This window comes from Malus sylvestris, chromosome 8 (genome assembly GCF_916048215.2).
Source record: "Malus sylvestris chromosome 8, drMalSylv7.2, whole genome shotgun sequence".
Taxonomy (NCBI): Eukaryota; Viridiplantae; Streptophyta; class Magnoliopsida; order Rosales; family Rosaceae; genus Malus; species Malus sylvestris.
Window position 1 is genome coordinate 11,973,388 of NC_062267.1, and position 12,307 is coordinate 11,985,694.

General features: G+C 39.8%; 1 protein-coding gene across 3 annotated transcripts in view; it reads right to left on the bottom strand.

Moving 5' to 3' along the window:
* Nucleotides 1–12,051, bottom strand: part of LOC126632769 (uncharacterized) — a 35,599-nt gene extending 23,548 nt beyond the window's left edge. Inside the window, exons 1-2 of one of the 3 annotated variants that reach the window (XM_050303243.1) lie at nucleotides 11,268–12,051; nucleotides 37–54 (exon numbers count right to left, since the gene is read on the bottom strand). In XM_050303243.1, coding sequence (XP_050159200.1) covers nucleotides 11,275–11,817 — 543 coding nt within the window. In that variant the 5' untranslated portion in view covers nucleotides 11,818–12,051 and the 3' untranslated portion in view covers nucleotides 37–54; nucleotides 11,268–11,274. Of the gene's footprint in view, nucleotides 1–36; nucleotides 55–10,906; nucleotides 11,144–11,267 lie in introns of those variants that run through there. The other 2 variants (XM_050303242.1, XM_050303244.1) reach the window with 2 other exon arrangements.
* Between the last annotated feature and the right edge of the window lie 256 nt (nucleotides 12,052–12,307).

The window sequence follows — 12,307 nt, forward strand, 5'->3', positions numbered from 1 at the left end:
TTTGACATCTTTGCCCCTTGAACTACATAGTGGTGTGAACTAGTTTTGGTGCCCCTGCCACAGATGGGGGCAAAAATTTCGCCTGAGTTCCTTTGTATTCAGGAATATGTAAAAGCCAATATCAATGTATACCAACCATTAAGATTGAATTTTTCTTGTTTTTCAGAAGGTAGTATCTAACGGGAAATACTGAAATGGTTGTGCTATTCTTTCACTTATCATACCAGTCACAATTTTTGACCTTTTGATCAAATGAATTGAGAGTTAATGAACACAAATTGATCAAAGTGTGTGAAAAGTAAAAATACGATATTGAAATCACTTGATTATGAGATAGAAAGAGGATCTAGCAGTCTTTATAGTTTATTTGAAATGATTGAAATGATTGAAAATTGTCTTTTCAAGAGATGAGTCAAAGAGTTCCAAGGCATTTTTTTATTTACCTACTTTTTATTATTTTAATAATATAATAATATTAATATATTAAGTAAAGTGAGTAGAGTAAACCTTTTTTAAGAGAGAAATATAGTCTTTACAGGACAAGGATCCTCTTCGAATTATATTTGTTGGAATATAGGAATCAATCAATTGTGTCCATTTATTGTACATTGTGTAACCATTTTTTATTAAGTATTATTTATATTCAATTTTAAATTTTAAATTTTAAATTTAAAATGATTTGTAACTGCATGATGTACGATAAACAGACACGATTGATTGATTATCCGGATCCCCACAAAGAAGATCCTGAGAAGATCATATTCCGTCTTTACGAATTTAAAAATCATAGACTTTTTCCTCATTGATTGCCTTAGCCCTTGGAAAGTCCGAATGTAAAAGAAAGATAAAATAGAGAATGTGAGAGGAGGGGAGAGAAGGAGATCAAAAGAGGAGGGGAGATAATTCTAATCCCACAAATTATCACGTGGTGAAGTGTTATTAAACAAGTGCACTTTTTGAAGAGATTTTTCTTTGTACATCAATATGTACACTATTTGTCATATACAAGTAGAGAAAACGGTATTTTTTTCATTGTCTTCACTTTTATTATAATACTTGCTGTGTCAGCTCGTGTTTTGAGAATGCTAAAAAGAGGTGATATTCACACACTTCAAATTATTTTTACCACACTTTTTTTTATGTGTTTTGAGAATACTAAAAGGAGGTGATAGTCACACACTTCAAATTATTTTTACCACACTTTTTTATTTTTTTTTAGTATTCTACTCATCACTAACACTTGATAAAAAAATATTAAAATTTTAAAATAGTGAGAAAAGTAATTAGAGGTGTGAATATAATCTTTCTAGTAAAAAAAATCTCTCTGCTTATTTATTGGAGTTGCCTCTTGAGATCTAGCTAGGATCTCAGGCAACTCGATTTTAAGTCTCGAAAATACTATTGGTACCTCTCCAAAAGCTTGAAGAAAATGATACCGTAAACACGAAAATCCTGAGACAAATGAGACAAGAACATGTGTACAAAGTAAATGTTTGTATTAATGAATTTGTAGGGTTACAATCTCTTTACGACTTGATCATCTGATTCGATCTCCGAAATGTGTACATGTGTAGTGTTGTTGATCCAAGGGTCACGATGACTTGATCTTGGATGAATGAATCCCTTAAGGTTTTGGCTATTGGCAATGGAGGAACCGGCACATGTAGGGGTGTTTGGTAGTTCTTCATGGGATTTGATGAAGAACATGAAGGATTTTCCGAGTCTTCTTAAGTGTTTGAGTGTTTTGGGGGGGGGGGGGTTCAATGCTTAAGAGCTTCAGAATTTCAAAGCTTCAACGTCTGGGCGTGAAATGATTTTTGGACTTTCTTTTTCCGTCTTGGAGCCTCTTATTTATAAACTTTCCAAGCCTTGACTACAAATGGATTTTACCTTGATTGTGGGCTTGATTAATTGACGAAAGAACCAAGACTTCATTTGTAGGCCGGTTCGTGATTTGACTCCATCAATTAACATTTGATTTTATTAAATTAAAATCAATTAATTCATTTCCGCCAAGTGTTGACACGTGTCATTCTTGATGACTCGTCCAATTTTGTTGAGTCACATGCCATGTGTACAATTTGTGCGACACGTGGCGCATGTCATATATGCTCTGGTATGTCGAAACTTTAATGCGTTGGTGAACATTTATTTCACCGAAATTTTGATGTCTACAAATGCCCCACTTCAAGGTGCATCGTATGCATGTGCTTGTCACGTGTAAAAGATGTGTTTTGAAGTCACTCGCATAGTGAATGTATTTGGCCACTATGTTTTGAAGTTTTTCAACATAGATGTCAAGTCAATGGCCGTTAAGACTTGATCTTGAATTGGGCTGGAAATTTCTTCAAGGGTCGTTAATGCATGTGCTTGTCACGTGTAGAAGATGTGTTTTGAAGTCCCTCGCTTAATGAATGTATTTGACCACTATGCTTTAAAATCCCTGAATGTAGATGTTGATTCAAGGGCCATCAAGGCTTGATCTTGAATTTGGCTGAAAGTTTCTTCAAGGGTCGTAGATGATTGGTCTTGAATTGGGCTGAAAGTTTCTTCAAGGGCTGCCGATGCTTGATCTTGAATAAAATTAGACCACAAGGAGCTTCACGTGGTGAGTGGTCTTCAGCTTTGTTGGGGTTGAGTTGGCACATGTAGTTGTGCTTGTTGATTCTCCGCGAGCTTGGTGAAGAACATGAATGTTTTCTTTGGCTAGAGAGCTTTCTGGTTTCCTCCAAAGGTTTGGCTTTACTTCATTTCTTTGGAGTCGAATTTGATCCAAGTTTGGTAGACACCTGATTTGGAATCGAACTTGTGATTTCTTCAAGGGTCTTTGAGGCTTGATCTTGAATGAGATGAGACCACGAGCGGTTTCATGTGGTGGGTGGTCTTTGGCTTTGGTAGTTGATGAATCGACACGTATTTGTTGTGCTTATTGATTCTCCACGACCTTGATGAAGAACATGATTGTTTGGGTGTTTGAGAGATTTCTGGATGTCCAAGCTTCGACTTGCTTCATTTTTGCTATCCCAATAAGTGCCTAATATTTATAGGCAAATAATTGGGCTCGATTTGAAAAACCCAATCTGAGCATTAGGGTCGTCATGCTACTTTGCGCCATCCTACACACACATAAGGGAGTGTGCTCGTTGCAAGGAAGTGTGATCGTTGCAAGGGAGGCTGCTCGTTGCAAGGGAATCTGCTTGCTACAAAGAAGCTTGTCGTAAAGAAGTGTGTTCGCCGCAAGGGAGGCTTTTCGTAACAAGGGAGTGTGCTCGTCACAAGGAAGTGTGATCGCTGAAGGGAGTGTGCTAGCTGTAAGGGAGGCTTCTCGTCGCAAGAGAGTCGATGGAGTGCATGTACTGCTACTGCTGCAAGCGAGTCGCCCGACTACATGCACTGTTGTTACCTATGAAGACGATGACACACTGTAACAAACTGTCCCTAATTTTACGATTTTATAAATTTTAAAAGTGTGAGTTGACCAAAATGCCCTTAGAAGATAGATTGTTGACTTTCTTTGACCGTCTCTTCGTGACAAGTACGAGCTATTATTTTACCGTATTCTCGAAGTACTCTACGGTACGAACGCATAGGCGCAAGCAAAACTGAATTTGGAGTTACAAAGAAGATTTTACAAATTACGGAATGTGATGGTCGTTTTGGTAAATTCACGTTTACGGGAGATTATTTGATTTTGTTTTTTTTTTTTTGGCCTTGGGTTGTGTACCACATAGGCCCACGCCCCATTCCTTCCATCTCTTTCGTGCTTCCCTCCATGTGTCTTCTTCTCTGTCTTCTTTTCTTTTCCCTCACTTTCTCTTCTTTTCTCGAACACTCTCTTTTAACTCTCCCTCCAAAACTCTCTTTTATCTATGAACCACAAGGAAGCTAGGATGAAACCACATCATCACAAATGCTCATCCTCCTTTAATACTTCTTCTTCCTTCAATACTTCTCCCTCGGTTTCACTGATGTCACCGACAAACCATCACCACTGCAGCCACCTGACCTCACCATCTCGACGAGATTATAACTTCCATAACCTGATCATCACCACTCAGTTTGTGTGACTAGAGATGAGGGGTAAAGCCTTGAGCTCGTTCACCTCTCTTTCGTCTCTTTCATCTGCAAATCTGGCCAAACCACTTCGGTACCATATTTTCCAGCAAGAATCTCACCTTTACGGTGAAAGTAAGGCTTCAACGACCCTAAATGATTCCCTTATAATGTTTTGAATGAGATTTAAGTTCATACGTGTGATTTTGTAGAGTTGTTGTAGGAAAACACATTGGGGAAAGACTTCCCCAGATTTTTGGAATTTTTTTTTTGAAACCATGGCCATCCGACCATTTTCAGACCAAATTCCCAGCCAACACCGACCATAATTGGGCTTCCAATAGGTATAGATCGATTCACTACATTTCTGGCTTCAAGTTGGTTTTTGTATCATCGAATTTGGTTAAGAATCGAGCTCGAAATGAGCTCTGAAAGTCGAGGGAAATATCTACAAAAATCTAGAAATCATGGTGACGGCGTGTGGATGCGTGTAGTGGCCGAGCCACCTTATGGCAGCTTGTGGCGGCACGTGCAGCGACGCGTGGATGACCCCGATGTCCATCTTTAGGTTTCTCAACGTGCCAAATCCGAATTCGCCGTCCGTTTTCTGAAATTTGACAGTTTTAAATTAGTTCCTTTATTAGCCGTACTTTGTACGAAAACACGTAATTATGTTAGTACATTATATTTATGTAAATGGTTTCGTTTTTTGGTGAAACGCATCGCAAAGATCTTTGATGCCCACGAGGCGGGTTCGACTCGACGACATGATTTGTGAGTGGGTCTTTTCTTTGATATATACATATATTTTCTTAGTTTCCATATATACATCTAATAATGAATTTTCTATATGACTGACTTAATCAAATTTACGGCTATGAATAATATCATGTTGACTAGAATTATCGGATCACTATGGCATTACTATATTTATGTTATTTGCTCATCATTTGCTGCATTGGTGTTAGTATTCGCCTGGGCCTAGGCCAGTCTTTCACGTGTATGTGTACATCACATCGTATGCTCACCTTGGATCAATTTTAGGTGCCAGTCCTATCTTAGATTGCTATAAGCAATTAGGATTAGTATGTTCTGCGCATAGCGCCAATCTTCACATCATTGTAGTACTAGAGCGTATATCATTGTTACACCCAATCATGTTCATGTCAGAATATATATCTCTGCACGAACTCGTGTGTCAGCATGTGTTGATAAGTACTCGATATGATATGTTTGCTTATGCGAGATTATGTGATTATAGACTTCATGTGTTCATTTACGAAATATTGTGCCGTATTCAATTCTTAAGATATTGCATGCTACGATAAGTTTTGTTTTACTATACATAGTATGTATATCTTGGAAACTATACTTGTTTTACGGCGAGAGGTTATTATGTTTTCGAAAAGATTTTTACAAAGCTTTACTTTTAGGTCCACTCACCCTTGTTTTCGCCCTTCCAGGTTTTAGTGGTGAGCTTTTGTGTTGACGAGGATTCTTGGCAAATCTTGGTATGGGTGGTTACTTTCGATGGTATAATTCTCATCCTACTTTATTGTACTTTACTTATGCTCTAACATCATGTGTGAAATGAGTTTGTTCCCGTTCACAATCGCACTCTTATATTTAGGCATTTTTAGGTTTAAATTTTTTCACTTTGTCCATATCATTACACTTTATGGCTTCATCACCCTCCTGGTGTTAGCCAGCACAGCTCGATTCGGAGTCCAGGTGAATATTCCAGGTCGGGGTGTGTCACACACTGCTGTTTGTGAGGACTAGCCGCTATGACGACAAGCTGTGATGCTACTATGATGACAAACTTTGATGCCACTGTGAGGAAGAGGACACGCTGCTACCTGAGAGGACAAGGACATGTCATTGTTAGTTGCCACTGCTGCATGTGCCGTTTATGGGACTACGTTGCCTCTGATGCACATTGCGCTTGCACCGCATTCCAAACTCTCTGTTCCACATTACTTTTGCTGCTTGCTCATCCTTGGAAGACACCGATGTATTGAACATACTGGAAGACTTGCTTAAGATTCAGCAGAACAATTTCAAAGACTTAGTTTAAGAGTGATGCCTCGATTTTACCTCTTTGTCTCCAAGGTTGGAGACTTTATTTTTCATTTTAATGTGACTGAACTCAACTTTCATTTTCGAGCTACCTACGTACCATTTCCGAAAAAGAGATCAAGTCATCACGAAGTTCAAATATGTTTGTTTGTTTTTTTTTTGTCCTAACTTTTGCATGAGCCACCCTTTCGACGTTTTAACTCAACAAACTTTTTTCTTGGGTGTCGTACGCATTTTATGCTATTGCGGGCTAGAAACATGTCTTGTTCTCAAGCGTAACATTGCTTCAAACGTGGCGAAGCATTCTTGAAGTCGTTAACGGTTGCTTGCCCCCCGTTCTCGGGTGGTGGAACTTCTTTAACATCTTCTCCCTCGACCTATTCGACTGCAACATGGTAAAAGGCTTGTTGGCTCAAACATTGACCAATGTGTATGATTGTGCATCATTTCACCTTGAGCTGACCATCCAAACTCACGTCTAATGTTGAACGACGTTTCAAGCGTGAAATGATTAGATTGCAAATTCCATCATCTTTGGCTAGGTCAATGAGTCCCTTTCCTTCCGATATCACTTATTTTTCCCCATAAGGCTCATTTACAACTTTGAGTCTCTCCAAAGCTGACCTTCATGGGGGAGAACTGGTTGCGTTTTCATGTCCAGCAAAGTTGGTCAACCTGTTAAACACAGAACCTCGAGAGGCAGGTGCACCGAGTCGATTGAAGACAGGAGTCCGGGCTTGACCATCGATATGATCAAACACAGAAGTTCGCGACTTTTGAACCTTATACTCTTTCTTGTGCATTGATTGTGTCACATTTATGGCTGTTATGGGGCGGGTTTTCTCAGTGTTGCAGTGAGAACTTGCCTTTTGTCTCTCATTCCTTGCTCGAGCAACTTGTGGTTGCGGTTTACGCACCTTCCTTAGGGTCATCAACGACCCTCCTTCATTGTCATTAACTGAAGGACCGTCGATGAGGTTAACGTCGTTGAGATAACTTGCTCTGTCAATGGTGTTTGTTTTGTCTGCATTAACCACTTTAGGCTTTACCTTTGGCGACTGCGGTCATAACATGATTGGCTATGCATGGAAAACCATATGATCAAGGGGTTCAAGTACGACACTTGTCGTATTTGCCGTTGCCGCTTCTTCAAAGCACTTTCCTTCTTGGGCGAGCTTCATGATTAATTCCTTAAGAACAAAGCATTTTCTCATCGGATGACTAACGACGTAGTGGTACTTGCAATACTTTGGATCGTTTATGCGATTCATTTCTTCTGGCTGCTTGTACTCGGGTAACTTGATCACCTTCTTGTCGAGCAAATCCTCCAACATGGCAACCACATTGGTGTCGAAGAATGGGTAAGTCTTCTCTTCAAACTCCTTCAAAGTGCATTTGTACCTTTACTGATAATGAAAAGGTTCGTTCCGCTTCACCTCTTTCTTTTTGTCTCTTGTGGAGATTATGACTAGAGCTTGTTAACCATCATTGCTTCCTTGGCAGGCTCCTTCACAGACTTGTCCATTTTATGCCCAAAGAATTTGTCTTTCTTATAATCGGTGATCGGCTTTTTCTTTCCATGATTGGCGATGCTTAACTCCATGTCATGGGCGTGGGTAACTAACTTTTCAAAGGTCCAGGGCTTAATGCCTTGGAAGATGTAGTGTAATCCCCAATGCATGCCTTGTATGCACATCTCAATCGAGGAGATCTCCGATAGTGTCTTTGTAGTCGAGACTCAATAAGTGTCATCGGTTGATATAGTTGACAACTGGCTCGTCCTTCCATTGCTTTGTATTTGTAAGCTCTATCATGTTAACGGTGTGATATATGCAGTAAAAACAGTTCAAGAATTCTTGCTCAATCTGCTCCCAATTGTTTATGGACTTAGGTTCTAGGTCTGTGTACTAATCGAACGCGTTTCCCTTCAAAGAATGGACAAATTACTTTACGAAGTAATCTCCCTCCGTCCTAGTGTTGTTGCAAGTTTCGACGAAATGAGCGATGGGTTGCTTTGGGTCCATTTCTGTCAAACTGCATGAATTTTGGTGGTTGGTACCCCATCGGCATCCTTAAGCTATCAATCATCTTGGTGTATGGCTTAGAGTACATCACTGCATCCCTCGAAGTGCCTCCATATTGTGCCTTGATGGTGTTTGTGATCATGTCTTGAAGTTGTTGAATGGAAAGAGAGCCCATTGATGTAGCTTCGGACTCTAGCTTTTGTTTCCCTCCAACTTTGTCAATATGATACGCTTCTTCCTCGCCAGACTCCTCGTCATGCTGATTCTTCTTTGGGATAGGGTTGGCTTCTCTATCATGCTGCGATTCCAACCTACTCATGAGCATAACGATCTGCATGTCTTTCTCCTTGACGGTCTTTGTCAGCTTTGCGATCGACTCATTCATCTGTGCAAGTTGCTCCTCAATGGAGGTGGTGCTGGTAGTCATAACTTGCGCAACCAAAGAATGTGACTCTCTTGCAGACATCGAGGGTGCTGACGAAGTCTCCGTGCCATGGTTACTGGTTGGTGATCTGCGGTAAGATCCTACGCTTAAGTCTGCGTCTGAGCCCAGTGATAATAAGCGCTCCCTCGAGTCCTTCGAAGACAAAGAATCCCGCTTGTCGCTTTGGGATGTCATCTTGCATGCCACATCAGCATGCTTTAGTGCCCTCAGCGAGGCTAGGTTGATGACGGACGCGTGCCTCTGCTGCTCTCCTTGCTCCCTCAATGACATTAGCTTAGAAGGGGTGCGTTGCAATGTGGTTACTGCCTTTGCCTTGCTTCGAGTTGTGACGTTGACAAATTCTCTACTTGCAGTTGAGGCGCTCAAATTCTTTGCCTTGGTGACGATGATGGTTTGACTCTTCTTGGAAGCCATCGATTTCGAAGGGTGTTTGGATTTCTTAAATAAAGAAAGATATGAGATGCAGAGATTATCCCACTGGGCATGCCAAATTTGTAAACTTGAAAATCCTATGACAAATGAGACAAGAACACATGTACAAAGTAAATGTTTGTATTAATGAATTTGTAGGGTTACAATCTCTTTACAACTTGATCATCTGATTCGATCTTCGAAATGTGTAGATGTGTAGTGTTGTTGATCCAAGGGTCACGATGACTTGATCTTGGATGAACGAATGCCGCAAGGTTTTAGCTCTTGGCAATGGAGGAACCGACACATGTAGGGGTGTTTGGTGATTCTTCACGGGATTTGACGAAGAACACGAAGGATTTTCCGAGTCTTCTCGAGTGTTTGAGTGTTTGGGGAGGGGGAGGGGGTTTGAGTGCTTGAGAGCTTCAGAATTTCAAAGATTCAGCGTCTGGGCGTGAAATGATTTATGGACCATTTTCTTTGTCTTGGAGCCTCCTATTTATAGACTTTCCAAGCCTTGGCTACGGATGGATTTGGCCTTGATTGTGGGCTTGATTAATTGACAAAAGAACCAAGGCTTGATTTGTGGGCCGGTTCGTGATATGACTCTATCAATTAACATTTGATTTAATTAAATTAAAATAAAAAAATTCCTTTCCGTCGAGTGTTGACATGTGTCATTCTTGATGACTCGTCCGATTTTCTTGAGTCACACGCCATGTGTACAATTTGTGCAACACGTGGCATGTGCCATGTATGCTCTGGCTTGTCAGAACTTTAATGCGTTGGTGAACATTTATTTCATCGAAATTTCGATGTCTACAAATACACAGATTTTGGGCCAAATATTGACTATAAAAACAGTGACGATCATGTTGTGATCAGAATCGGTGACAGTCCTAAATAGATGTCTCGACGCACCGTGAATCGAGAACCCATGGCATTTGTGATTGGCATAGAGGGCCAGACATGGGTATGTTGCACATAAAGCTTTGACTCATTGCTAACAATTGCAAATAACCTTAGTAGAGTCAAGGTCAATCACCAACGAGAGAAAAGACTCAGAGAGAGTAGAAACAAGTAGCTAGACACCAGTTGATAGTCTTATACCACGCAACATATTAAGGATTAGGCTTGGTAGGAGTATCATCAACAATAAGAAGGTTAGTGTCGGACGCAATGAATGAGCTATCAACATGAGAGAAAAGATCATGATTAATAAAAAAAGGAACGCATTTGACACGTCTAATTGAGAAAATTGGTTTCCGTAAGCTTGAAGAAGTGAGGCTGCAGCACACTAGGATTTACAACCTTAACTCATTGATACCATGTAGAAATTATAATCATAGCACTGTTGGAAATTTTGAGAAATTTTAAGTAAAAATTTTATTGTCCCACATTGGTCACTATCAAAAGGTTCCCACACTTTATAAGGCTTTGTTCCTTACAAAAAATGATTGGAGTGGTGGATCATGGAGAATAAAATTAGGCTCAACCTTGAAGTTGAGTTTTGGAATGTACTAATTAATTGATAATTAATAAAATTCTTTAATTAATTATTTTAATTAATTCGGATTTAATTAATTAATTATTTTTTATATCAACATACTCATCTTTTCAGATGAAGTCTGAAGTGATGAAAGAACGCCAAAGAGCAAAGCACCCCTCTAAGAAGATGTCTCCCAACAGACGTATCTCATTCTCATACCAGAAGTCAAGTTTTCCAGTGCTGGAATTCTAACTAAGATCATTGAATCCTGGTGAAGCAGATGTCTGTAGAACTACAAGTACTGGGTAGGGACAAAATTTCTGTTTCAAGAACATTGTTGTACGCAAGCTTAGATTTTCAATTTGTTTGCTTAATAGTATTTCATTTTGTTCATATTCTGTTAAATTATTTATTAGCATATATAAATTTATCATTGATTGTTGATATTTATTCAACAAACACAAAGGCTCATACATATACAATCGTGGGTCCTTGACATACTACAAATCAGGAATACAATCAGAATAACATTACAATATTAATTCCGAGATATTATTTCCTTAGACAAGACTCCTCCTCTAACACCTTCCCCTTTTTCTCCTTTTGTAAAGAGAGAGGAGGAATGGAAACATGAGTGCCAATCTGGGATCATGTAAACTATTAGCTAATACTTTCTTTAATACTTTTTATTTTAGTTCTTGAGTTTTATTGCAAATTGAATTCGGAAATTAGCTTGTAAATTGAAAGGATTGATCGGAGAACATACCGTATGTCTAGAGTATAGCAACTCTGTGACAGGGAATCGATCGACATGCCGTTAACACAACAACTGTGTACGCAACAAGAGCTAAAGAAACCAGGCAGATGAACGCACGCCTCTGATACGTTTTCGCACTATCGCTCCTCAATTTCTCCTGCTGCGGTGGCTGCTGCTGCTCCAGCTGCCGATCATCCGAGGAGGAGAAAATCACAATTTGTAGGTGAACTAAGTCTTGCTTAAGAAAATTGATCTCGAAATAACGTTGCGTACGCTCCCATTTCGTGACGAAACTCTTGAAGGGGATGGCGAAGACGACGCAAATCAGACACGAGAGGGTGAAGGGCGCCCACCAGAATTCGCACGACAAGTTTGGATTGTGGCTAACAGAATGGAATATGAAGCTTTGAAGGTAGATATAACCGCAAACCAGCAGCATCGCCGTTGTTTCCAGACGCCTTACTGTTTGCTCTTGTTTTTCGCCGACGCCTTCCAGTTTCTTCCATTCGTTCTCCGCCTTGTCTAGTTCTTGATGGCGGATTATTCTTCTGTTTTCCATGCGAAGAAAAGTTTTCCGGCAAAGAGGAGCTCCTACTGCGGCGGGAGAACAAGAAGGAACCGGTAGGTGGGTGTATGTATTGACAAAATAGCGAAAAGAGGGTGGAATTGCGCAAATGATGGGTTTCTTCAAAGAAAATGTTCAACAACTTCTGCGAAAACGACAACCCGTGTGCCGTGCTCCATTAGTATAAAGAAAAGATCCCGAGCTTTTTCTTTAAGCGGTGTGCTGAGCATCATTTCATCCAGGGGTGTGTTATTCACATCCATATTCATTTCTCACACCTTTTATTAATTTATGTTTTTTAATGGTCATCAATTTATTCAATTAGATGGTCGAAAATTAAGAGAATGTGTAGAAAGTAAAAAAAGATGTGTGAATATCACACCTCTTCGTCAAAACTTGCGGAGTCTGCCAAAGATTTTTCTTTAACTTTATTCGGATTTTAAGTGTTTTAAACTCTAAATTTATGCTCACGCCTTGCAGCGAG